Here is a 24,529-nt window from a genome sequence, read left to right as displayed (position 1 = left end):
TATACGCTACTAACTTATTGCATAACATAACCTTTAATTGTTGTTATAACAAACATTATATTGGCTTAAACGGCACTTTCCACACGAGGGTGAAACTGATTTAAATATTGTAAGCATTAGGCTAAACGTGATAAATGTGTGTGTCGGCCGTAGGGGATATCATACCATGAACACGATAAAATGGCAAAAAGAGAATATTCCACAGTTTCTAATTCGGGAGTAGTCCAAATTGGGCTTCCTTGAAAAACCTGAGTGGACTCTACTTACCTTGCAATGCTAGGTTTGTATCGGGTTCAGTTCCTCCATGTTTGTATTAATAGTCTCACAGCGGGATAACAGAACGTGGATACTCGGTCCCATGTAGGTAGGTTGTCATATGTAATACAACACTGATACAGTGGACGAACTGCGCGTTGTGATATTCGGTGTGAGACGTAGCCACGGTGTATACGAGTATACTAGATGCTAGCCAGTAGCAGCTCAGATAACGGGAGCCTGATGCAAGACTGTATGCCATATTGAGTATCCATTCATGCAGACAGCGCTTCTGTCAAATGGATTGCACGCAAAAAAATGGACAAAAATCGGTCCAATGAAAATTGATTCTTTATCAGAAGTAGAATTCTGCCACTGGAGTTTTCACCGTGGACGATGGCTTTGCGTGGACCCTGGTTTACTCGGAGTTGTGAGAATATGGACTTTGTAGGTGGAGCAAGATGAATACCAAGGCTGCAGGGGTTATATGGTCTTCTTTCCTAGAGCCCTTTCCGCATTCCTTCCCTTTCTATGCTATTCCTTTTACAATTTGTTTCTTTTCATTTTGTTTGAAATGTAAAAATCCTCCTTCAACTTTAATTGGACATTTGTAGCGTGAAAGTGACCAAACCTGACATGCTAACACTTAAATTTCTAATTAAGGAACTCTGAACTTGTTAGCTAACTGAGAGGGCCTTCATATCCTACTGGCTCTTTTGTGGTTGTCACCAGACATATATTTATATCGAAAAATCTGATCCGAGATACTGGTGAGTACTATAACGCACTAGTGCTATTCATGGCTCAGTATGTAGCACGTAACTATAACAGCCCGCTTGGATGTATGTACAAGAGAAAGATACTGAATCAGCACAATCTGTGCGAGCGTATTTTGATGACAAGCGGATCTCACCAGTTCATTACACATTACACAACTCGGATAAAAGGAAAGGAGGGGGCTGAGGGAAAGTGTTGACGTGAGGTCAAAAGGATGACAAACGAGTGAGGAGAGAGTTGCTTGAAGGAAGGGGAGGGTCCGTATCAGCTGTAGTTGAGTGTGTATGAAGAGAATTTATAGTCGTCGCTATAATGTATCGGATATTTTATTGACTTCCAACCGCACTTCGAAGATACCGATGTGTGTAGCGTTTGGGTTAAATGTTTAGTGTACGTGACCACATGAGATAACTTAACTGGCCTGCAGAACCGCCGCGCTGTGCTGCTTAGACCGAAGATTAGTAACGCTGATTTGTAGTTTGTCCACGGTTTATGGGGGAGCTCGTTTACCGAACATTGCCATATTTGCGGACAAGACTAATCGGCCTCGATATTTCCTGAAATGCTAGGAGAGCACATACGGTAATGTCGTCATAACGGCTCACTGACAAAGACCTTCAAGTAATCATAAAACTTACATTACATATCGTACAGTACATACCGCCCATTACTAATCCTTGACGCCTCTTTGTTTCTAGTATAATAATAACATTTTAATAAAAAGAGAAACCTTTCAAGGTGACTTTTAAAATTACTAACCATACTTTTGAAGTAGCACGGTCCTTCTATATGGCGACCGCGGAAAGCTAAAAATAGAATCCAGCCTATAAAGAATGTGTATTCTACATGGCATGCGCATTCACATGACGATAAAATAGTTTTGGCAAGCAACCAACAGTATAATATATATGTCCAGGTTGTTGGCTATAACCGTACAGCACTGCAGTTTCCTCAATCGCGACGTCAGAACTGTGACGGTGTTGGTTCTGGCTCGGCTCTGGTGACGGCAATCACGACAAATCGCAGATTTCCCGTTCATACAGATATAAGCGTTTTGCCTCACTGTAATGCTTTCCTTCCACGAGTAGCTCTCATGCATATTCAAGCAGTGTAACTGCGCGTCTACCGCACTCGTGCCAACTCGTTGCAAAATCAACTATAACAGCAATGCAAACCTCCTGGGCGGAAAACCTTGAAGATTTATTTAATGTTCCCAAAAAATCGCAATTTTACACAATCTTTCTAAAATCGACAGTTTGATTGCGGTGTTAAAAATAATTGGGAGGTTTCAATGCCACCGCCAGTTGAATTACTTGACTGAATTTAAATAAAAAAATCCCAGGGTTAGACAATATTTTTGGATTTTTGTAAAAAGTGGGGTTTCCACACACCTCAACATGTCATAGATCCTTCACATTGGTGTGCACCGCCGAACTCTTATAAAATTAAGTTTTTAAAATAACCCTAAAGACATGCAATGTCAGAACATCTAATTAAGAAATCACACACTACAAAATAGAGACAAACAAACAGGCCTATCAAGCAAAAAGTATACCCTCAGAACACCAATTGTTCTGCTGACCGTGACCATCCAGGATCGTATAGAAAAGTAAGTCTACCACAGTAAAAAGCACCGAGAGAACAGGAAGTTAAAGTTCCTTTCATACGTAAACTCCCATCAACCCGGGAAACTTACATATCAGCCACAAAAATGTTGTTGGCATAAGCTGCATCGGTTGTTATATATAGTACCCCGATCCCTATTAAAGGTATTCATTGCATTGGTGATATATTCAAGACTGGTTCGGAATAATGATAAAAAAATGAAAGAATATATTAGAGAAGAATGTATTATGGATTTGTAAAATTTAGCATTTCGCAAAAACAATTATCGTTACACCCTTTAGACTACCGTGAAAATGTTTTTCTTTTATATTTCGTAGCAATAATGTTTAATTGTTTATAGATCAACTTGGAATTTATAACAACACCACGATCTTGCATTGTGTACTTCTATTAATGCTACTTCCCCAGTATTATAAAAAGCGAAGGATTAGTCACAAGTAATTAGCACTGTTTTGCTTATATGGCTGATTGCAAAGTTAAATGGTCTAGCAGTGATCGGTAGAGCATTGATGAAATAATCAATAGAGAATAACAATGAATATATTAATAATAATGAGCATAAGAAAGCCGTCACATATCATTATATGTGTAAGGCCATTGTTAAACCTAATAAGAAACGGGGATCCTAAATTGAAACCTTGAGAAATTTATGAAATTACAACGAAATGTTCAGAATAAACTATAACAAATCGTAATACGAAGTCTTTTTGACGAATTCTTATTAAAACGGTTTTATTGCTGAAGACACTACATAATGTATAGCACTCGTCAAGATAATGTGCCAAGAATTTTAGCAAATTTACAACATCAAAGCCCCTAGTCAAACATACATTGTTTGGTCTCGTACCTATTTATTTCTGCCAATATTCCCACTCCCATTCCGGTTGTCAGTCTATTAATTGTGCAGTCACCCAGTCGTATGCGATAAATTTGTCAATATTAAAATACTTGGGACGCGAAAAAGATTTACAAACAAGCCTTTAACGGTTTGGGTGTTTGGATATTCTTTAATGAATTTTACAGTTATAATAAGACAAACCCCTATCTGTTTTTTCGTAAATTTCCGGCCTTGGTCAGGTCGGTAGGTACCTCTTGTCTCATAGGTCGAATTTGATCCAGTGAATAAGGCCAAGAACAGTCCAAAAGGCGGAAGATACTTCAAAAAAAGATCATGAAACTTGTCAAAAGCCTTCCGGAATTCAAAGTGGATAGTGTCAGCCTGACCTTGTCAACCTCAACCACAAGATAAACCACTGCTAAATACGACAAGTTGTAGCTGCCGAACGACTTCTCATAAAGCCTTGATTGTGTTGAGAGGTAAGGTGGTGAACTGGCTTGCAGTTAAAAGAACTACCTTTTCAAATATAAGTGATATACCATCTACGCCAGAAATAAGATATAGTTAGGGATCTTGTTATTTTTAGATGAAAGGAAACAACAATTACAAAATGTCACAAGAACATGTGGACCGATGTCGTATGTGCTTTTATTAATAAAGGTATGGATACAGTCAGTACCACAGGCTGAGCAACATACATTTATAAAACACTTCCACTACTACCTACTACTATTACAACCTCTTTCTGTCCTGTGCACCATCTAGCAAGAGACCAGCTATATAAGTTCGTGATGGCAGATTGGACGGTTTCAACATACAGTTTGTGGGTGGAACGTCTATGTTTATATCATATGTTATCACTATCTCAAAGTTCTGTCGTAACTCTCTGTCATCAAAAGATTGATACACGGAAGCGTAGTATTCTCCAGCCCAGCACTGTCACTCAGTAGCAACATTAACGTCGTGAGTCGGAACTTTACCAGTAGCTATATTCTCGAAACTGGTTAACACTTTTCCATACGACGTGACGTCAATTTATATCGTAGTTTTCAACACTGTTTACAATATGCATAACAGTTTGAGAACTTCGGGTTACACACTGATCTGACTTACTGCACCGATAGGGCTAAATGTGCTGCACAGTTCACAGTTATTGAGTAATCCTCCACAATCTACAAAGTTACTGGTTAGAGACCATGGAAGGATTTTTTAAATAGACTAAGAAATACTGATATCACTAAAAAACATAAACTTCCTGCAGATATTTTTCCAATTTTCTAGACAGACACGATAAGACTAATGTCCCCGATGATAATGAAACGCCAAGAGAGTAACATTGACCTTTCTTGGAACAGGTTAGGTCTTCGCATTTTAAAATCATCCATACATTTTGGAAGATTTTATAATTTTAATCGTTTACTAGTTTCCGAATTGGGATATTGTCTGCTTGGTCATTTTAAAATGGATTATACTATCTCGGAATGATAAGTTGGGATTGTGTTGTCCAAGTTCCAGAAATCTGCCTGCCGACAAGAATACGTACTAAAAGAGGAAGACGATATTCACGTGGGTGCCAATCGTGTTTAGGAAATAGCCTGTACAAAGTTGGCTTGGAACTGATAGTGATCGCAATAAGTATCGTGGTAACCACGCATCACGTAAGGTAATCAGACGCAAATTCTAAAAGAAGACCTTTTGGGGGTGAAAAAAGGATATTGAAGCAAAAGTGAGGACGACATTAAAATTTTTATAAACTTTGCTAAGGCTCATTTATTTATACATTTTTTTTAAACACACATTTAAATTTCAATCTGAGCATATTATAATTGAATGAAAAGAAAACACAATAAAATGGGATATGATTTGACATGTAAATCGAAAAATGAAATGAATTCCTAATTACTACTCGTAGGCCACTAATAAAGTGTATACTTATAGATAATGTGTGATAATGTTGTGATTAATAATTGAAATTAATGAAAAATAAACAGCTTGCATTGACCATTACAACACATTATTTGTAAACTATACTGACAGACATATATAAGAAATTATCACTATAAACTGAAAAGTGGTAAGCTGAGTAAGTGACACTATAGACGACAGACGACACTCAACACACAACTGTATCTAACAACAGTTCACAAGCCATGGCGTTACGTTTGCTACGATAACTGTTCATGGCCTATCTCCATATCTTCGGAAGTTTTAATGTAATGCTACGTTTTAAGCATTTAAGAGATCGGGAAACATCGGACATTTTACATAACTTTTAAAATCCGGGAGAACAGGGGTCAAACATTGAAAAGGAGGACATATTCTCCAAAAACCGGACGCCTGGTCACCCTGTAGTATACGGCATGGTGACGGCAGCTCCGTCTAACGTTGGCTATATTGTTTTACAATAAAAATGTTCGAAAGTGATGATGGAAATTGTACAGCTGATATGGCCTGCAAAGAGGCGACAATGTGTGTATTACTGAAATTCTGTTAGTAAGCAGCATTTCACGTGAAAAGACGTGGAAACTACCGGAATAACTTGTAAACGAGGCTGGCTCTCTTACGAACTTACACTGTGACTCAAATATAATCGTATTTCATCGCGCATGTTCACTTGGGATCTAATCGTCTAAGAGCGTTCAGTTATTTCTTAATTACGTTTGTATCTCATGTTTCGTCTGCATGCTGAAGTTCTTCAATGATCCTTCGTAACAGATACATGCATTTGTGTATGTGGAACAAGATGGCCACCTATGTTACGGTAACTGTGCAAGGCTAGATAGTACTTATTTCTATCCCTTTATGGGAATTTAATGAAGGGTAGGCCTTGTGTACGTATTGTGGGTATAGAAGCCCTTCCACTCATCTTTCCTTCCATCTCCTTTTGTGACCCCTTCCCCGCTTGCTTCTATGTGTATTGTCACTAATATACAAGGTGTTCAATGCATTACACGATATCTATGAAAGTAACGACAAAAACTAATTGGGAGAGTAAATACCAGCATGCAGTTTCATTTACACAATACACGTTATGTTCTGTTTGAATATTCAAACAGTGTACATATATCGAAACTGATTTTAATATTGCTTTATAAATAGCGCTTCAAAACCTGTTTAATATTGGGACCTTTGCGTTCCTACTGCGTCATTCTTTGGTAAAGTGCCAACACTTCGGCCGTGTTTCAATGGCCTTTGTGTTGTGGAGGTTAGGTGAGTGCAGAAACTGAACTTGAAAATATGATCAAAACTCAGCCTTAGAATATTTCCAATGTAAAAAAGTTTTAGAATTAAAATAGAGAATAGCTGTTTTTATTTTATGAGCGATTTTTTTAGATTTTAAAACTGAACTAGTTCGTATACAACTCAATTCTAAAGAAAAAAATGGAATTAAAACATGTTGAAATACTGTACACACAATTTGTTTAAGGTAAAAAGCTTTCAACTTCCAAGATTATATGTATGATTTTGGAATATTGTTTATGTTTCAATATGTTTAGCGATGGAGTGGTGAGGTACAAGGCAGGTCCCTTGATGGAGGCATTATGCGGGAACACTATGCCGTACGCTGAGTGTGCACTATTGTAAGTCTCATACTGTACACGTGTAGGCTCTGCTGTGTGTAACAGATCACTTGTGTTAGTATTTGCAAACCTCTTCCTTCGGTCACCACTTAGTACGTAGTAATGGAGTAGAGCGGTCTCCATGATGTGTGTGGGACACAGAGTGTGTCCTAATCTTAGTTTCATACTCCATCCGTGTAGGGTCTGCTGTGTGTAACAGATCACTTGTGTTAGTATTTGCAAACCTCTTCCTTCAGACACCACTTAGTACGTAGTAATGGAGTAGAGTGGTCTCCATGATGTGTGTGGGACACCGAGTGTGCCCTAATCTTAGTTTCATACTCCATCTGTGTAGGCTCTGCTGTGTGTAACAGATCACTTGTGTTAGTATTTGCAAACCTCTTCCTTCGGACACCACTTAGTACGTAGTAATGGAGTAGAGTGGTCTCCATGATGTGTGTGGGACACCGAGTGTGCCCTAATCTTAGTTTCATACTCCATCTGTGTAGGCTCTGCTGTGTGTAACAGATCACTTGTGTTAGTATTTGCAAACCTCTTCCTTCGGTCACCACTTAGTACGTAGTAATGGAGTAGAGTGGTCTCCATGATGTGTGTGGGACACCGAGTGTGCCCTAATCTTAGTTTCATACTCCATCCGTGTAGGCTCTGCTGTGTGTAACAGATCACTTGTGTTAGTATTTGCAAACCTCTTCCTTCGGACACCACTTAGTACGTAGTAATGGAGTAGAGTGGTCTCCATGATGTGTGTGGGACACCGAGTGTGCCCTAATCTTAGTTTCATACTCCATCTGTGTAGGATCTGCTGTGTGTAACAGATCACTTGTGTTAGTATTTGCAAACCTCTTCCTTCGGTCACCACTTAGTACGTAGTAATGGAGTAGAGTGGTCTCCATGATGTGTGTGGGACACCGAGTGTGCCCTAATCTTAGTTTCATACTCAATCCGTGTGTAGGATCTGCTGTGTGTAACAGATCACTTGTGTTAGTATTTGCAAACCTCTTCCTTCGGTCACCACTTAGTACGTAGTAATGGAGTAGAGTGGTCTCCATGATGTGTGTGGGACACCGAGTGTGCCCTAATCTTAGTTTCATACTCCATCTGTGTAGGATCTGCTGTGTGTAACAGATCACTTGTGTTAGTATTTGCAAACCTCTTCCTTCGGTCACCACTTAGTACGTAGTAATGGAGTAGAGTGGTCTCCATGATGTGTGTGGGACACCGAGTGTGCCCTAATCTTAGTTTCATACTCCATCCGTGTAGGATCTGCTGTGTGTAACAGATCACTTGTGTTAGTATTTGCAAACCTCTTCCTTCGGTCACCACTTAGTACGTAGTAATGGAGTAGAGCGGTCTCCATGATGTGTGTGGGACACCGAGTGTGCCCTAATCTTAGTTTCATACTCCATCCGTGTAGGATCTGCTGTGAGTAACAGATCACTTGTGTTAGTATTTGCAAACCTCTTCCTTCGGTCACCACTTAGTACGTAGTAATGGAGTAGAGTGGTCTCCATGATGTGTGTGGGACACCGAGTGTGCCCTAATCTTAGTGTCATACTCCATCCGTGTGTAGGATCTGCTGTGTGTAACAGATCACTTGTGTTAGTATTTGCAAACCTCTTCCTTCGGTCACCACTTAGTACGTAGTAATGGAGTAGAGCGGTCTCCATGATGTGTGTGGGACACAGAGTGTGTCCTAATCTTAGTTTCATACTCCATCCGTGTAGGGTCTGCTGTGAGTAACAGATCACTTGTGTTAGTATTTGCAAACCTCTTCCTTCAGACACCACTTAGTACGTAGTAATGGAGTAGAGTGGTCTCCATGATGTGTGTGGGACACCGAGTGTGCCCTAATCTTAGTTTCATACTCCATCCGTGTAGGCTCTGCTGTGTGTAACAGATCACTTGTGTTAGTATTTGCAAACCTCTTCCTTCGGTCACCACTTAGTACGTAGTAATGGAGTAGAGTGGTCTCCATGATGTGTGTGGGACACCGAGTGTGTCCTAATCTTAGTTTCATACTCCATCCGTGTGTAGGATCTGCTGTGTGTAACAGATCACTTGTGTTAGTATTTGCAAACCTCTTCCTTCGGTCACCACTTAGTACGTAGTAATGGAGTAGAGCGGTCTCCATGATGTGTGTGGGACACAGAGTGTGTCCTAATCTTAGTTTCATACTCCATCCGTGTAGGGTCTGCTGTGAGTAACAGATCACTTGTGTTAGTATTTGCAAACCTCTTCCTTCGGTCACCACTTAGTACGTAGTAATGGAGTAGAGCGGTCTCCATGATGTGTGTGGGACACCGAGTGTGCCCTAATCTTAGTTTCATACTCCATCTGTGTAGGCTCTGCTGTGTGTAACAGATCACTTGTGTTAGTATTTGCAAACCTCTTCCTTCGGTCACCACTTAGTACGTAGTAATGGAGTAGAGCGGTCTCCATGATGTGTGTGGGACACAGAGTGTGCCCTAATCTTAGTTTCATACTCCATCCGTGTAGGTCTGCTGTTATTAGAGATCAATTCTGTGTTAGTATTAGCAAAACCTTTCCCTTAAGTTACCAATTAGTATGCAGCATTCGTGTGATGAGGTATAGGGACTTCCATTATGGACTTCACTACAATTTGATGGGGGTGTTAGCTTTTAGTGTCATACTGTAACTTTACTGTTGTGTGTGAACCCTGTTGTGTGTTAGACAACATTTATGTTTTAATATTTAGGAATCTCTAAAATTAATCATTACCTAGTTGTAGAAACCGTATTGTAAGATATTCAGTGGTTAGTTTAAGTAACACGTTGTAGTTAAATTTGAGTTCCCTTATTAATCTAGCCAACATTGTATATTACTCGTTTCAGTTTTTTGTAACATGTAACAATGTAAAATGTATTCAATTTAGTTTATGAAGCATCAATCCTGATTAAAACCCTTTGTGTTTACCTGTAACCATGACTAGGAGTTTAATTTCTGCATATAATAAGTCTATCGTATTAGTCAGATATAAACTTAATCCGATGTAAGCAGAAATCTCTGCTTATCATTCATTGCATTAGCCATCGAAACATACAAATCATTGTCTTTTCTGAGCTTTAATTTATTAAACAAGAGGTCATGGGACACTTAAAATATTTGACGAAAGGTGGTAGATGTAATCCTGTCACTCGCAATTCACCAGAATGCCAAACTAATGCGTCATTTGCCTAATGATCTCACCTCTGATGAGCGCCTGCAGCTATAATCACAGTAGCCTGATTACGTGATGTCACTCCATTACACCTCGAATTAAATGTGGTTTTCTAATAATATGTCACTAACACACAATATTATTCAACTTCATACATTGTCAGTACGCTCTAGTTGTGCGGACGTCCACGGCTCAGGAGCAGAGAGTGCTCGCTCTTGTGTCGCTTGAAAGTACAGTCTGCGGTACCACCATTGCAGAAGTCAATATTACGTTACGAGAGCTTTCATGAATGTGCCTTAGTATAACCTTTACTCCACATACATTTACACGAGGAAGTATAGAATAGACTTACTACAATAGCGTATAGTACTTTCGACTGAAAGTGTATTTTAACCACCATTCCTACCTCAAATATGCTTAATCGCTGGTAATAAGTAAACAGATTCCTTAGCTAAACTCCCATAAGGAACCAAATCATGTTTGTTTACGGCATCATGGTTTTAGATGACCATTATTAAGTGGGTTATAAAGGAAACGTTAATCTTATACTCGTATTTGTACTCTCGGTTAGAAATACAAATACTGGAAAAATGGAAAAACATGGTGCAAAATGACTACGATGTTCAGATTGGCCAACTTATGAAAGAAACCGTTACTAAAGTAGGTATAAAAACAATAGTCGGCATAACCATATGAGGAATCTTGCAGGCTACCATAACTCACTGTGTAGGCCTATGTGTTTTTATTTTAAAACGTTGCTATACAATTATAATCATATAATTACATACATTGTAAAGTTTGATGTAGTATAAAGAGTTGAGAGATCACGTGGATGCCTCAGGTACATCACGTGTGCCCAGTCTAAGCCTGCAGAGGTCCGCGCATGCGCAGTTTCTGATCCGAAGCTGTCGCGTCGTAGTACAGGAATCCATCTCCGACGCGTTTATTTTCTTTCACCTGTATTATTATAAAAGTTAACATATTGATTACTTTGCAAACGAACACACCACAGCAAAAGTTATAATTCCTGAAGGAAAATTTTTAAATGGAGGCAGAGCTCTTTTACAAAAGTTCCACTATATATGCGTCGTATCGGAACGCACGTATTTCTCCTGAAATGTGCTTGTACTAGAGTGCATTATGGTGTGATTACAATTTACGAAAGTTAAAAATTTAATCTAACATTATTGGCATATTAATATTGTTACATAATTTAAATTATGTTTTGTTCATAGGTCATAGACAGTTAACGGAATGATCTTGTTCTTGTAGATTGACTGTTTTCCTTGTTAGTGACTGTTATATTTATCGTGAGCCCCAAAGTTTCAGTCGGATATTGTACAGTCGGATATTGCTGGTCTCTGCTGTAGCTGGCCTGTATATGAGGTGACCGGGTCTCGCCTCAGCTCAGGTTGGTTTGTACCAGTTCCATGACCCTGAGACGTTTCGACCGGCCGTGGGCTGTCCCGACTCACTCGCAAGCTAACGATGCGACGTCATTCCGTGAGCCTCACGTGTGTACAACAACCTGTCAATGTGTATCTCGGGACTCAGGAGTTTGCTTCCTAGTCGCTCTTATAGTTACTATAACATTAGCTGCTACAGTGCATTTTACGTTGAAACAAAGATTATGTCAGGATGATGTATATGAAGTAAAACTCCAAACTCATAAAATACAAACCGTAAAACAAGTAATGTGTCAACATCTTTAGACTATGTGATATTCATTGCATCATTTTATTAGTAGACTCACACTACTCTACTTCAAACTACTGGTTGTCTTTGAAATAAAGAACCTTATATTTTCGTTTGCTAGAGGAATTTGAAATTACCAATCTGTAGGCTACTATGAAGTAATCTGAGTGCACGCTTAGTTGTACTAAAATGTCTTTGCCTTGTCTGTATACAAGTTTGTTGAATATTTTTCAAAGTTACAAAGTAAAAGTTAGAAAATGTATTACATCATTTAACATTAAGTAGTTTTTGGCGTTAGTTGAATAAGACAACATTAAAACTTCATCGAAAACTCGTATATACTTAAAACCTGACACGATTTAGGTTCAAATATAACTTTTGATCCTATATTGTTTTATAATCTAGGTTCAATACAACAACAAGACATTATTTGTTTTTTCAAAATGAAATAACGGTTTATTTTAAGAGGCATAAAAACCGAAGGAGGCATTTTTTTACTTGTGACTATCAATTATACGCAGTTCATTTGTCATATTCTTACATGATTTGTCAACAATTTGTTTTAAAGAAAATATTAAAATGCCATGGTACCCATGGAATAAATGTGGAACCAATGTCAGAACACATTGGGAGGTAAGTAAATATCGCTAAGTAACAATGTCGCAGCTTGTCTTCTCAGCTGGCCTTGCACACTTGGTGTTGTGGGCCGGTGACCATGGTTAGTTGCCAAAGCCATTCCCGCCCGCTTCTTGCTGCAACCATTTATCTCTCTTCTAAAATACTTTTAGTTGACAACTGATTGGCCTCCTTGTCGCTAGCACCCCTTGTGTCAGTCTCAGCGAGATATGATGACACTTTAATCTGAAAACATATTTCAGTAATTGCCACTATAGTTCGGTGCTGTTCTAAACAAGTCAACTGTTTTCCAATTAATGTTACTTCGGGTAGTACTAATTGCATTGCCTCTTAGTTAAATAACAATGTCAGGTACGAGCTGCTGAAGGATTTTGATGGCAATTGGAATAGTCCAATGTTTAAACCGATACAGCATGCTATCAAAGGACACAACAGAACGTAATCAACGAGTTGTCGTATATAGATGGATGGACTGCCCTTTATAATAAAAGATACACAAACTGACAGTGATACGATTTTTAACCTAAAACGTAAACAGCAATAGTAAACCCATACCAGTATGGCATTTTTAGCGTCTTTGCAAGGCATTTTTAGCGTCTTTGCAAGGCATATTTAAAAAATTAGTTTTCATACTTACCATGTCATGTTGCATTCTGTTTTATTCACAAGGAAATGCTCATCCATTTTATATCATAATTCAATTATATTCAATTCATTTAATTAATTCATCAATTTATATCATTATTCATTTTATATTAAATGATTTGTAACAGTTTATGGTCACTCTTTATGTGTAGAAGAAATATTTTTTTGTTGAACTAAAATTCGAAGTTTAGCTCTTGAAAAAATAGTAAAACATTCTGTACCTATATAAAGTTATTATATACAAAAGGTAGAAAAAAACATTTATAAGAATCACAATTAAAATATTTGTAGGTCTATATGATTTAAATACATTTTTTTAGTTAGTAAAAGTTTACCAAATTACAAAAAAGTAATTATGTTATTGCAACATTAAATAGGTTGGTCTAAAATAATCATAAAAAAAATTATGGTTGCCTGTAAAGTCGGTTTTACGGGCGAAGATTTTACGTGACAACGTCTTTTTCTCGGTAGAATATTTATTGATATGAATATTATTAAATTGCACAATAGGAACAAGGAATTGAATGAAAATAAGAATTGCACAAATTTTAACTATAGAAATATATTTTGTTTACTAAAACATTGTACATAATTTGAAATTAATTAAAATTTGTTATTGTAAATGGTAAAGTTGAATAAAACATTTACTAAAATTGGAATTTGAAATTCTTGCTAAACACAGTTAAATTCTAACTCCGCGCGTGGTGATTGGTCGGTTTAGTTCGTTTGTTTGGTCGCACTGTTATGACAGGTTAGAGGTTATAATTTGTTATTTTAAATGTTTGACTAGCAATACGCGCTGTTTCTTCTCAATCGACTGAATTACGATTGATTGCAGAGTGATTTAAACTAATAATTTACTTACACTATCAACATTTGTCAATAGTATGACATAACCTATAAACTCAGTTACTCAACTTTTGTGTCAATCTAACAATTAATCAATCAATGATAGTTTACGATAATGAAATATCAGTGTACAATTATTTACCTTTATTGTTGTAGTTGTTGTAAATGACGAATCTAAGCACTCCACATTTTCACGAATAAACATAGTTATCTGCTTTATCCCGTGCGGCGGACCCACAGTTATCTGCTTTATCCCGTGCGGATCCCGTGCGGCGGACCCACTGGACGGGCATCGTAACGTTACAGGGCGTTACACTTTTTCATGAGTGACTCCGAGCCGCAACCTAATTTGACGTTGTCACGTCAAAACTTTGGTAATTCTAAGCAATATATGGGTCAACCTCGATTTTTCTCATATTACAATATAATGTTCCAATAGTCAATTAGAAAAGGAAATGACTGGAATTTCTTGCAGGAAAGCAGTTATAGGGAGCAGGCAACCGCCAGACGGTCATATATTGCTTAGAGTTACCTATTAGTGATCAGGGGCACTGACGTGATCTGAGCTTCAAATTTGGAACTACTCGAGTTAATTTTTTTTCTAAAAGAGCAAGCAGCGCGAAGCGCTGCGCAGCGGGCAGGCATCGTGCGTGATCCTTTTTTTTATTAAAAATTTCTGATAAATTGTTATTACATATTACAATATAATGTAGGTAATGTATGTAAAACAATTTTAAACACATAATTATATGCTGGAAAGCAAAGTAAACCAATATAATCCGCCCAATACAAAATCTCCGTAAAAATCTGGTAAAGGAATCTGTGTCATTCCTTTGGCCTGAATCAATTCAGTATAGACGAAGATCATGCACGATGCTTGCCCGCTGCGCAGCGCTTCGCGCTGCTTGCTCTTTTAGAAAAAAAATTAACTCGAGTAGTTCCAAATTTGAAGCCCAGATCACGTCAGTGCCCCTGATCACTAATAGGTAATTCTCGCGGTTGCCTGCTCCCTATAACTGCTTTCCAGCAAGAAATTCTAGTCATTTCCTTTTCTAATTGACTATTGGAACATTATATTGTAATATGAGAAAAATCGAGGTTGACCCATATATTGCTTAGAATTACCAAAACTTTACTAAATAAATTTATATTTTTTATTTAATTTTTATTGCCAAATCAGAAGTTTGATTTATTAGTAAAAATTACAATAACAACAATATAATTCTCTAAACCACATTTAAAATGTATTGAATAGATAATAAAAAGTTTGCTATGTTTATAATATATAAATTTAATTCGTTTGGCTCGAATGTTTGATCTCACCTTTACATTGTACGTAAAATTATACATTATAACTTATAAATTATATAACTTACATATTACATACATTGCATAAAAATATATAAAAAAAACATTAAACTATACAATTAAAACTTGAACAGAAAATGTTATAAATATTCTGTAAACATAAAAAAAACTTAGACTCTTACAGGAGCTTTTTGCAAAAATAAAAGCTGGCTAAGCTATGCCACAGAACAATTCCATAGCTTGAATAACAAACCAGTAGGAGCAGCAGATAACTAGATTATACCTGAAGGTATGTAGAACACAGCTGTAGTACCAACATAAAACTTTATAAAAAATATTTAACCTCAATAATGAAGAAAACGGGGTACTATATGAAAAGTATTGGTTATGCAACGATGATTGGAGGTATTTTACCAGAGTTTTTAATTGTATAATAAATTGGATTGTTTATGTAAACCTTCAGTATCTTACATTAAAATATTCAGCATATTTTTCTGGGTGCAATTACAGGTATACATAGTCATAAACTACATTTGGATGCCAATAAATATAACATTAGAAAACCTTGATCAAAAGAATCACCGCAAGTCTTATGCCAACGGGGATCACGGAGCACACGTACAAACTACTCACCACTAGTCTTTAGATAGTTCTAGCGTTAATAAGGTCTAGACGTCTTGAGTAAGTATAGAAAACAGGAAAAAACTTGCAAATTCAGTCAAAAGCAGCTCTTATTCCGTAAGCATGGTAAAGGTAATTTAGTGGATTCATACTCTTTGCATGTACAATATATGCAGAAGACAAGTAGTCTTGGACCATATTACAGTGTTTTAAATACAGATTAAATAAATAATATAAATAAAATACAGAATACTCCCTGAATTTACTATAAAAGTACAAGACATTTAAAGACATTTAAGGTGGGTACTGGTGGGATCAAATTATGTTTAAGTTAAATTTTATTACTTTCACAATCATAGCCTAATACATTACCTGGAGACAGAAAAAAATGAAAAATTTGTTATCATTCTGTGGGGAATTTAAGAACTTTAAAATAGTTTTTCAGTCATCATGAAGTCAGGCCCTTTGGAAAAATGGCTGAAGACTAGGATGTACATTTTAAAATGAAATATGACTATGTCTATGAAATTATGTGTTTTGTATTCATTCATTTGTATTCATCCTGTCTTCAGAGAAGGTATTTATTTAATAACTATGACAATGAAATGAAAAATTAATCCTACCCGAAAAATCAATTGTACTACCTTAAAAATGTATGATGGCTCTTCATTATTAGGCAATGGTATTTACTTAATCTAATGAGTACTGAAAGAATTAAAACAGGATCGTGCAAACTGGGTCAAAGTTTATCCCACTTTGCTTTATGTAGGTCGTTAATGAGAAGATCTTTGTCACAAAGAGGTCGGTTACCCTCCAGGGATCCGTTGCTCAAGTGACTTTGAACAAAACGCATTTCGACGACTACTGTTTCAAACACAACAATGAGCGCAAGCTCTTGTTGATTTTTGCTTGTTACCTGTTTTGGTTTCAATTCGCCATTTCAGCTATGTTGTTTAGTATAGAAGTAACATATTTCAGCTACAATACACTTCTACCTTAAGACAGGATGGATATGGTAAGAAAATACCTTTGCTTAAACTGAGTATTCCATTTTGCTAAAAATTTTATTTAATGAATTAACATCTTTCAAGTTCGATTACTTCATTATTGTTTGTTTCTAATGCTAATATTTTATTTGCAAAGGTGTATATGAAGTTCTGTCAACCTCAGATAAAGTCCTCACAGGAAGTGTAAATGGGTACTAATAGATGGAGGTAAAGTGAAAGTTCTATTAGTAAGCATTTAAAAAGTATGTGTACATTCATGATTATTTAACTAACTACAATGTCTATTATTTGTACAGTATAGAAACAATCTTATCCTCATAGTGACTGAAACTGTTGCAGGACCTCTGTTCTGTTTGTTAGTATCTCATTTGTGGTTCTTCTCCTGATTTCACTTTCCTGGCTCATCTTTTACTACGTGCAGAGATTCCGCTACATTCATGCTAAGGACCGGTTATCGGTAAGTCACATACATGTTGTCTTTATAATGTACATTGTTTTGTTACAACTTAATGAAAAAAACCAAGATGGATGACATTTTGCACAAAATAAAATAATAAGATAGATATGAGTAGATTTAATGATTTGATCATTACATACAAAGATTTAATTTTTCACTATTTTAAGGCTCATAAGTATTAGGTGATAAGGTAAATGAACAAATTTACCATCATTAAAAATATAGCTCAATATTGGGGGTTTTATATATTACCATGACATTTTTTATTGATATATGAATTACTGATTAATCATAATACCAAGTTTGTTTATTACTGATTTAAATGCAATATTTGTTTACTGCTCTTTACCTCATATCAAATATTCATACAGTTTTACATAATTCCTCAGGATTATTTGTGTAATTAAAAAAGTCAGTCAATTTACAGTCTATTAAAGTTACTTTTGTTCATAATGATACATAAGTTCCACTGCATCACATCAAGGCAACATTGATTCCTCAAGTCTGACTCCTGATGAATACTCATTGAACATGGCACTTGGTAAATAAACAACTTATACTGAAACTGGGTTACCAAGTATATCTCAGTGTGAACAACTGTACTTGTTAAATCAAATTACATAATAATAAAAAAAAAAAAAAACTTATTGCAGTATTAAAAGATAAACATAATTTGTCTTATTCAACAGAAGATAAAAAAGTCCATGTTATAAATTCTGTCATACTATGTAAATTACCTAAAGGGAAAATTGATAATCAAACAAAAAAATAAACTGGGCTAATGATAATTTTAAATTTTAATATTTTGTCACATAGTAAAAGTTTTTACATCTAATAGTTTAAAATTTAAGTTTTTAAAATTAAACCATTACTCTTTGGTATTAAACATTTGACCTTACAAATATTGATTTCTGAGCTTATCTTAAAGTTATGTTTTGCGTTTATATGTGAAAATTTCAAAACACTTTGAACTGTTTTCAGCCGTTATTTAAGACTGTTTAGCATATTAATTTCAGCTTCAAAACTATAACAAAATTTTATGGTTTCATTCTTTACGATATTAAAATAATAATGAATGATATCCTGTGTGAAATTCATTTAAAGTAAAGTATATGTTAATAATTCTTTTATATTTTCAACATAACAAAAATGGTTGTATTATATTTGTATTATTATTTCATTGCTTTATCACTAACAATGTTTAAGGTTATAGTAGCTTATCAAACTCCTAATAATTGATTGTAAACTAATTAATAAATTAATCATTAAACCATTTAGTATAATTATTATAGGGTAGATTGTGGAATAAGATACATATAATGAAAACTGCACTTTAATTTGTCCTTTTTCTGAACTATCAACAAATAGAACACAATGGTGTTGATTTGTATTTAACTGTGTTTGCTGAGTTTGAAAAGCTTGTAAAAATTTGTTAATACGTTAATCTGTAATGTGCATAATATATCCCATATTAATTCAATCTTTCTCACTGTACCAGGTGAAGAAATTAAACATGCAGAATAATAAAAATAGTAAGTACTAAAATAATATTATAATAATAATAAAAAAAACTGATTAAAAATCATATTAATCTGTCAGATGTTTGTATATGTTTATTTAAAAATTACTCAGAACAATAACTGCCATTATAAAATATAATTGTATAATTCATGGAAACATTTAGTAAGGTGTCTAAATTACATTCTGTCCAGCATACATTTGATAATGATGTAACTCAAATACATTTTAAAGCAATTCAATAAATAGTAATTTTTACAATGTTATAGTTTTTTGTGCAGTACTATAAAAATAAAAATATTCTAAAATTGTAAGCAAATTTGTAAATAGCTTGGAAGTTTAGAGTTCATATTAAGATTAAACAATCTATCAACTATTTGTAAAGATATTTTATATTACTTTTCATTCATAAATGAAAACATATTCATTCATTTCATAAACAACAACATATATTTATTTATTGACATATTTTTGGATATCTGAGGTATTAATCGGTTTACAGGCTTCAACATCCCCTCAGGAATCTCCTGCTTCAAACTTCACTATTATTAGTTTTGCAAGAATTGATGTAAGTCAGTATAAATTTAATTATGAATATAAATTTGGTTTTCGTTTTAAAACCCAGTATTTATTTTCTAATCTATAAATAGGTTTGCTGTAGATTTCTGAAATAAGATAAACCTACTAGTTTTGTTGAGTTCTGTCAGTTGTGCTAATTTTGAAGTTGATGGAATTCCAGTTAATTTGTAACCCTTATTTGTGTCTAGTTGTTATATACTATTTATATTGCAAGTGAACACTGAATATTGTATCATCAACACTAAAAGAAAATGTTAAAGGAATTATTTTTGTTCTCAAACGCTTGCAAATTACGAGTTAAGAAGATTTCATTAGTTATTTATAATTTTCTTTTCAGAAGCTAAGATTGGTGCAATAATGTGTTGGATGAAAATAATTATTTTTGTTAAATACTTTCTAGCCTGTATTCAAAGTCTAGATCTGCTAATATAAATTTATACCTATATGCAAAATTATACTGATGTTAATTCGAAATGCTTAGACTAGTGTTATCGTAATTAAATTTAATTGTCATAATTTTTAAAGTTATGGTTATAAGATTTTCACCAGAAAAAAAGTAATCTTTATAATAAATTAGTGCACATACAAACTTTATCTTGTAATCTCAAATATAGTTTTTTTTATTGCTAATATTAATTAATAAAGTTTATTGTAGTTGAACTTATTTATTAAAGTTTCCTTAGATAAACAATGTTACTAGAGGTAAACACAACACAACACCTAAAGAAACAAACCAAAGGGGTAGTGATGATTAGGTTTTTGGGTAGTACTCTCATTACATTCCATAAATATATTTCCAATACTATGAGTTAAATCCTTTTGCTTTAGAAAACGATATTTACTTTTTATGATGATTTTAGCTATGCTAATAATCATGTTTATTCCAATTTGCATACATTTTATTGTGTTCTCAAAACGTTATGTTTGTACACTTTATACAATTTATTATGTTTGTGAACATTGTTCTTTGGTACAGACAAGTACTAAAAGGCACAAAGTTTTATACTTCATTACTAGTTTTCCATTCATAATAAATTATAAATATTTAATTTTTAACACAGTAAAATAAGTTGATTATTTTTCTAACTGCCTAATGTAAATTTGCTAATATAGTATTTTAATAGGTAGAAGACAATGGTATAGAATAGATCTGATTGCTGAACTGTAAAAATAATATTCGTTTATATTTTTAGTGGTGTCCCAGAGCCACACCTACTCTGACTTTCTTGCCCTTGACTGCAGCCTCTGAGGCCAAGGACCTCTTGAGCTGATACAATCGATTGATTCATTGATACGTCAATCAAACTTGATATTATTAGATCCTCCTTTGTACTAACAGTGTCAAGATTGTTTAGTTATTCCATTCAGTTTATACAAAGAAACATTACACTTACATTTTAACCCGTATTTTCTATTTAAATGTAATGTTTGCCCTCTTTTTAATTATTCATTTATAAATTGTGTAAGTTACTATAGTTAACAATATTTTTTGAATTCGTATTGTCAACATTAGGATTGTGTTGTAAAGTGCATTATTCTGTTACAGTTAAAAACACAATTTCATTAAGTATCCGTGTCAGAATTTCTAATTAGGCTGCATATTCTGTAGCCTAGTAAAACAAACTTCTAGAGAAGGCAGATGTTTATGAGTATAATTATAATATATTAGAAAATATAATGTTTTTTTGGGATATTGGGGTGGATTCCTAGATCCTCACACGTCAACCTGAGCTTATTGTGTGAGGTAAAAATAATGTTACTGAATTGTTACTTTTTCTAATGATATCCAAATCTGTCTACTGAATTATGTTTTTATTCTTTGTGGAGCAGTATTATTATATAATAGGACAAATAATATAATGCAAGAGGAGCAGCTGACAGTGTTATAGTTGGAAAATGATCAGTGCTCATTCTGTTGTTAATTTGTTGAGCAAAAGAGAGGACATAGCATCTAGCTAGAATTAATATTAAGCAGGAATCACAGCACTTTTAACAGTAGGCGATACAAGACGAATAAAAATGATTTAAAACCAAATTCTTATTAAAAAAATTGAAATAAAAATTAAAAATGAACAAATATGAGAGGGATCGTACAAAATTTAAAATATAAACTGTTGTGTACAGAATCCACACAACTTTGATTTTAAAATGTAAGTAATTTTTATGAAATCCCCTTCAGTTTAGTCAAAGGTAAAAGTTTTTTATTTATTAAACTGAATATTATATATATTTGCAAAATCAGTTATTCAATTACCAGTAGACTTGAAACTTTGTTTCTTTGTTTATTGTAGGTTTATACAGTACCGCATTTCCCTATAGGCCCACTAGGCCCAGGCCTAGGGCGCAAAATTTTAGGGGGCGCATAAATTTTAAAGTACACAAAAGAAAAAAGTTGTGGCGGCGGGTGGTGTTGGCGCTCGGCGGGGCGGGTGGCCAAGGTCAACTAGGTCCAGGGTGCGACGTTGACTCATTCATTGGTTCATTGCTTTTATTTATTCAAAACACTCCTATATATATATATATATATATATATATATATATATATATGTATATATATATATATATATACTATTGTAATTATCTTTCATCAAAATTACGTAATTAAGAAATTTACTGGATTTCTGGATTTCTACGTCAGTGTAATCAGAGTCCTCTGGGGGGGGGGGGGGTGCTCTTTGGTCTGTAGGCCTAGGGGCGCCGAATTTGTAAATGCGGCCCTGAGTTTATATACAAATGTTAATTATTGTGCTCATCTAATTTAAAACAGCACCCTTACAAACATCAAATTTGTATAATTTCGTAGTTTTTATGTTATTACAGTTTCAGAAGTGATAAAATCCACCATTTTTAAATGAATGAAAAATAAAATATTACTTTCTATTGGCTCAGAGTACAAAAATATTATATATATAAATTTGACAGTGGATTTCAGAAAAGAAATAATGTTTTTGTAACATGAATACTTCTTGCTAAAGTAGATTTTTTAGTATTCAACTTTTTTTACCAAAAAATAGTGTAGAATCCTAAAGTTAGCTTAGTATTTCTAGACTTACATGCAATTTTTCTCTCTAGTGTATATCTTTGAGTCGGGTTGAGAAAATAGCCATAATATCTAATAAGCAATGAATGATTCTATTGGCTTTAATGACAAACTTTCCCATAAGCTCTATGGCATCTCTTTAAAGTGTATAACATGAGGATTAAAAAAAATAAAAATAAAATTTACTATAAGTAAGATATACTTTGATGATTCCATTGTTGTTTGGACATAAAAACCGCCTTAAAGATCAGTTTGGCAACAAAATACAGGAAAGCGAAGGCAAGTGTCTGCCACTGCCACGTAAGGTCAGACCTTGTCTCAAGTCTATCACTTGTTTGTGTGTTATCTTGATCACTCCACTCAGCCAGTCCTCAGGGCCACTCCAATGTCACCATCTCTATATTATCTAATCATTTGTTGCTTAATCACTTTGTTGGAGAAAGGTTGGCAGAGCAAAAATTCCATATATAGAACCTATAGTAGCTTTTCAAAATGTTGGTTAAATTTCTGAGATGATAGAATCCTTAAAAATAAAAATATGTGTTGAAAGTACATAGACTGCAGTTTTTAATCTTCCTCATCATGGAACCGTTTTATACTATTATTAGTAGATTTGTAGTTGTTATATGTATATTATTAGTATTCCTACTTACTAAATATTTACTAATAAATACAAGGTATGGTATGCCATACCACGTGACTTAACAGGTTTAGCTGACATTGCATGTAAAATTTTAAATGTATACCTCATTTCATTCTCGAGAAGTCTTCAGACAAATAAAAGTCATATAAAAAAGAAGTTGGCACAAAAATTATGCATCACAAAACTCGTTCTTATAGAAATAAAATTTCATACATAATTTAAAGTCTATAGATGAAATCTTTCTCAATGTATCTTGCTATATGATGCATTCACATTTTTATTATTAAGTTGGTTTTCATATAAGTGTTTAAATAGTAAAAGTCTACACAACAAGTCACTACAAAATTATGTATGTGTTATATATGTTAATATATCACATGTTTGAATTACTATTAATATGGGTGCATTGAGTTTGTTCAAAAAATGTTATTTATTATGCTATTTTCTCATTGCTGTCATGGTTACCCACAAGATAAATGTAGAAATATTTGCTAACGCCCAGCCAAATCCTATGGAGTGACATACACCAGCATCGAACTCAGTGATCCTCATATACGAGTAGAAATGAAGCCCCATGCACAATTGCAAGTCTATAGCTTGAAAGGTCCATTCATTTTCAAGATATCGAGCAGATAGACCGAAATGAAATTTTTATTGTATTCTCTCTTTTTAATGTTTCAGAGGAGACTGTGCAGTGCTGCCAAGAAAGCTCTGTCCAAGATCCCAACTAAACATATCAAGTTGGGAGACAAGGTCAGTATTGCCTGTGCATTGTATTATCATTATAAAAACAAGCTAAATGTTGTCTTTTTTAAATGAGTATCTATTCAAGCTTTTTAAGGTAGCCTATATACATGTAACTAATTTATTCACAATCACAATTTTTCAATGAAATGGACAGTGTAATTTCAGTTATGTATGAATTTCCAAAAACATAACCCTTGACTTTGGACTTACATATTATCTATTATTACATTTTTCTTAAGTTTGTTGAGTAACATGATGAAGTTATAAGTTTAAAAGAAAAAATGTATTTTACGGAATATATGATAGTTAAAAATATACTATATATTTAAACCAATACAATTAAAAGTCATCAGGAAATTAATTATAGTCTTTCATACAGTAATTCAATTTTTCATTCAAGGAAAACAAAACCTAAACGTTACTGGTTCATTAAAAAAAATTGGTTAGCTATTAAAACTATATAATTTGTTATATATATATATATATATATATATATATATATATATATATATATATATATATATATATT

At 34.3% G+C, this 24,529-nt stretch overlaps 1 protein-coding gene across 9 annotated transcripts in view; it reads left to right on the top strand.

Annotated features, from left to right (window-relative positions):
* The window catches only part of LOC124357411 (protein goliath-like), a 102,669-nt gene that overhangs the window by 57,368 nt on the left and 20,772 nt on the right, over positions 1 to 24,529 (top strand). For 5 of the 9 annotated variants that reach the window (XM_046809195.1, XM_046809186.1, XM_046809189.1 and 2 more), the window contains exons 3-6: positions 6,994 to 7,077; positions 17,356 to 17,473; positions 19,494 to 19,559; positions 23,935 to 24,006. In XM_046809195.1, the coding sequence (XP_046665151.1) occupies positions 6,994 to 7,077; positions 17,356 to 17,473; positions 19,494 to 19,559; positions 23,935 to 24,006 (340 nt within the window). The remainder of the gene's footprint in view (positions 1 to 6,993; positions 7,078 to 17,355; positions 17,474 to 19,493; positions 19,560 to 23,934; positions 24,007 to 24,529) is intronic. The other 4 variants (XM_046809191.1, XM_046809192.1, XM_046809193.1 and 1 more) reach the window with 3 other exon arrangements.

This window comes from Homalodisca vitripennis, chromosome 3 (assembly GCF_021130785.1).
Source record: "Homalodisca vitripennis isolate AUS2020 chromosome 3, UT_GWSS_2.1, whole genome shotgun sequence".
Taxonomy (NCBI): domain Eukaryota; kingdom Metazoa; phylum Arthropoda; class Insecta; order Hemiptera; family Cicadellidae; genus Homalodisca; species Homalodisca vitripennis.
This window is presented reverse-complemented; position numbering and strand designations above follow the sequence as displayed.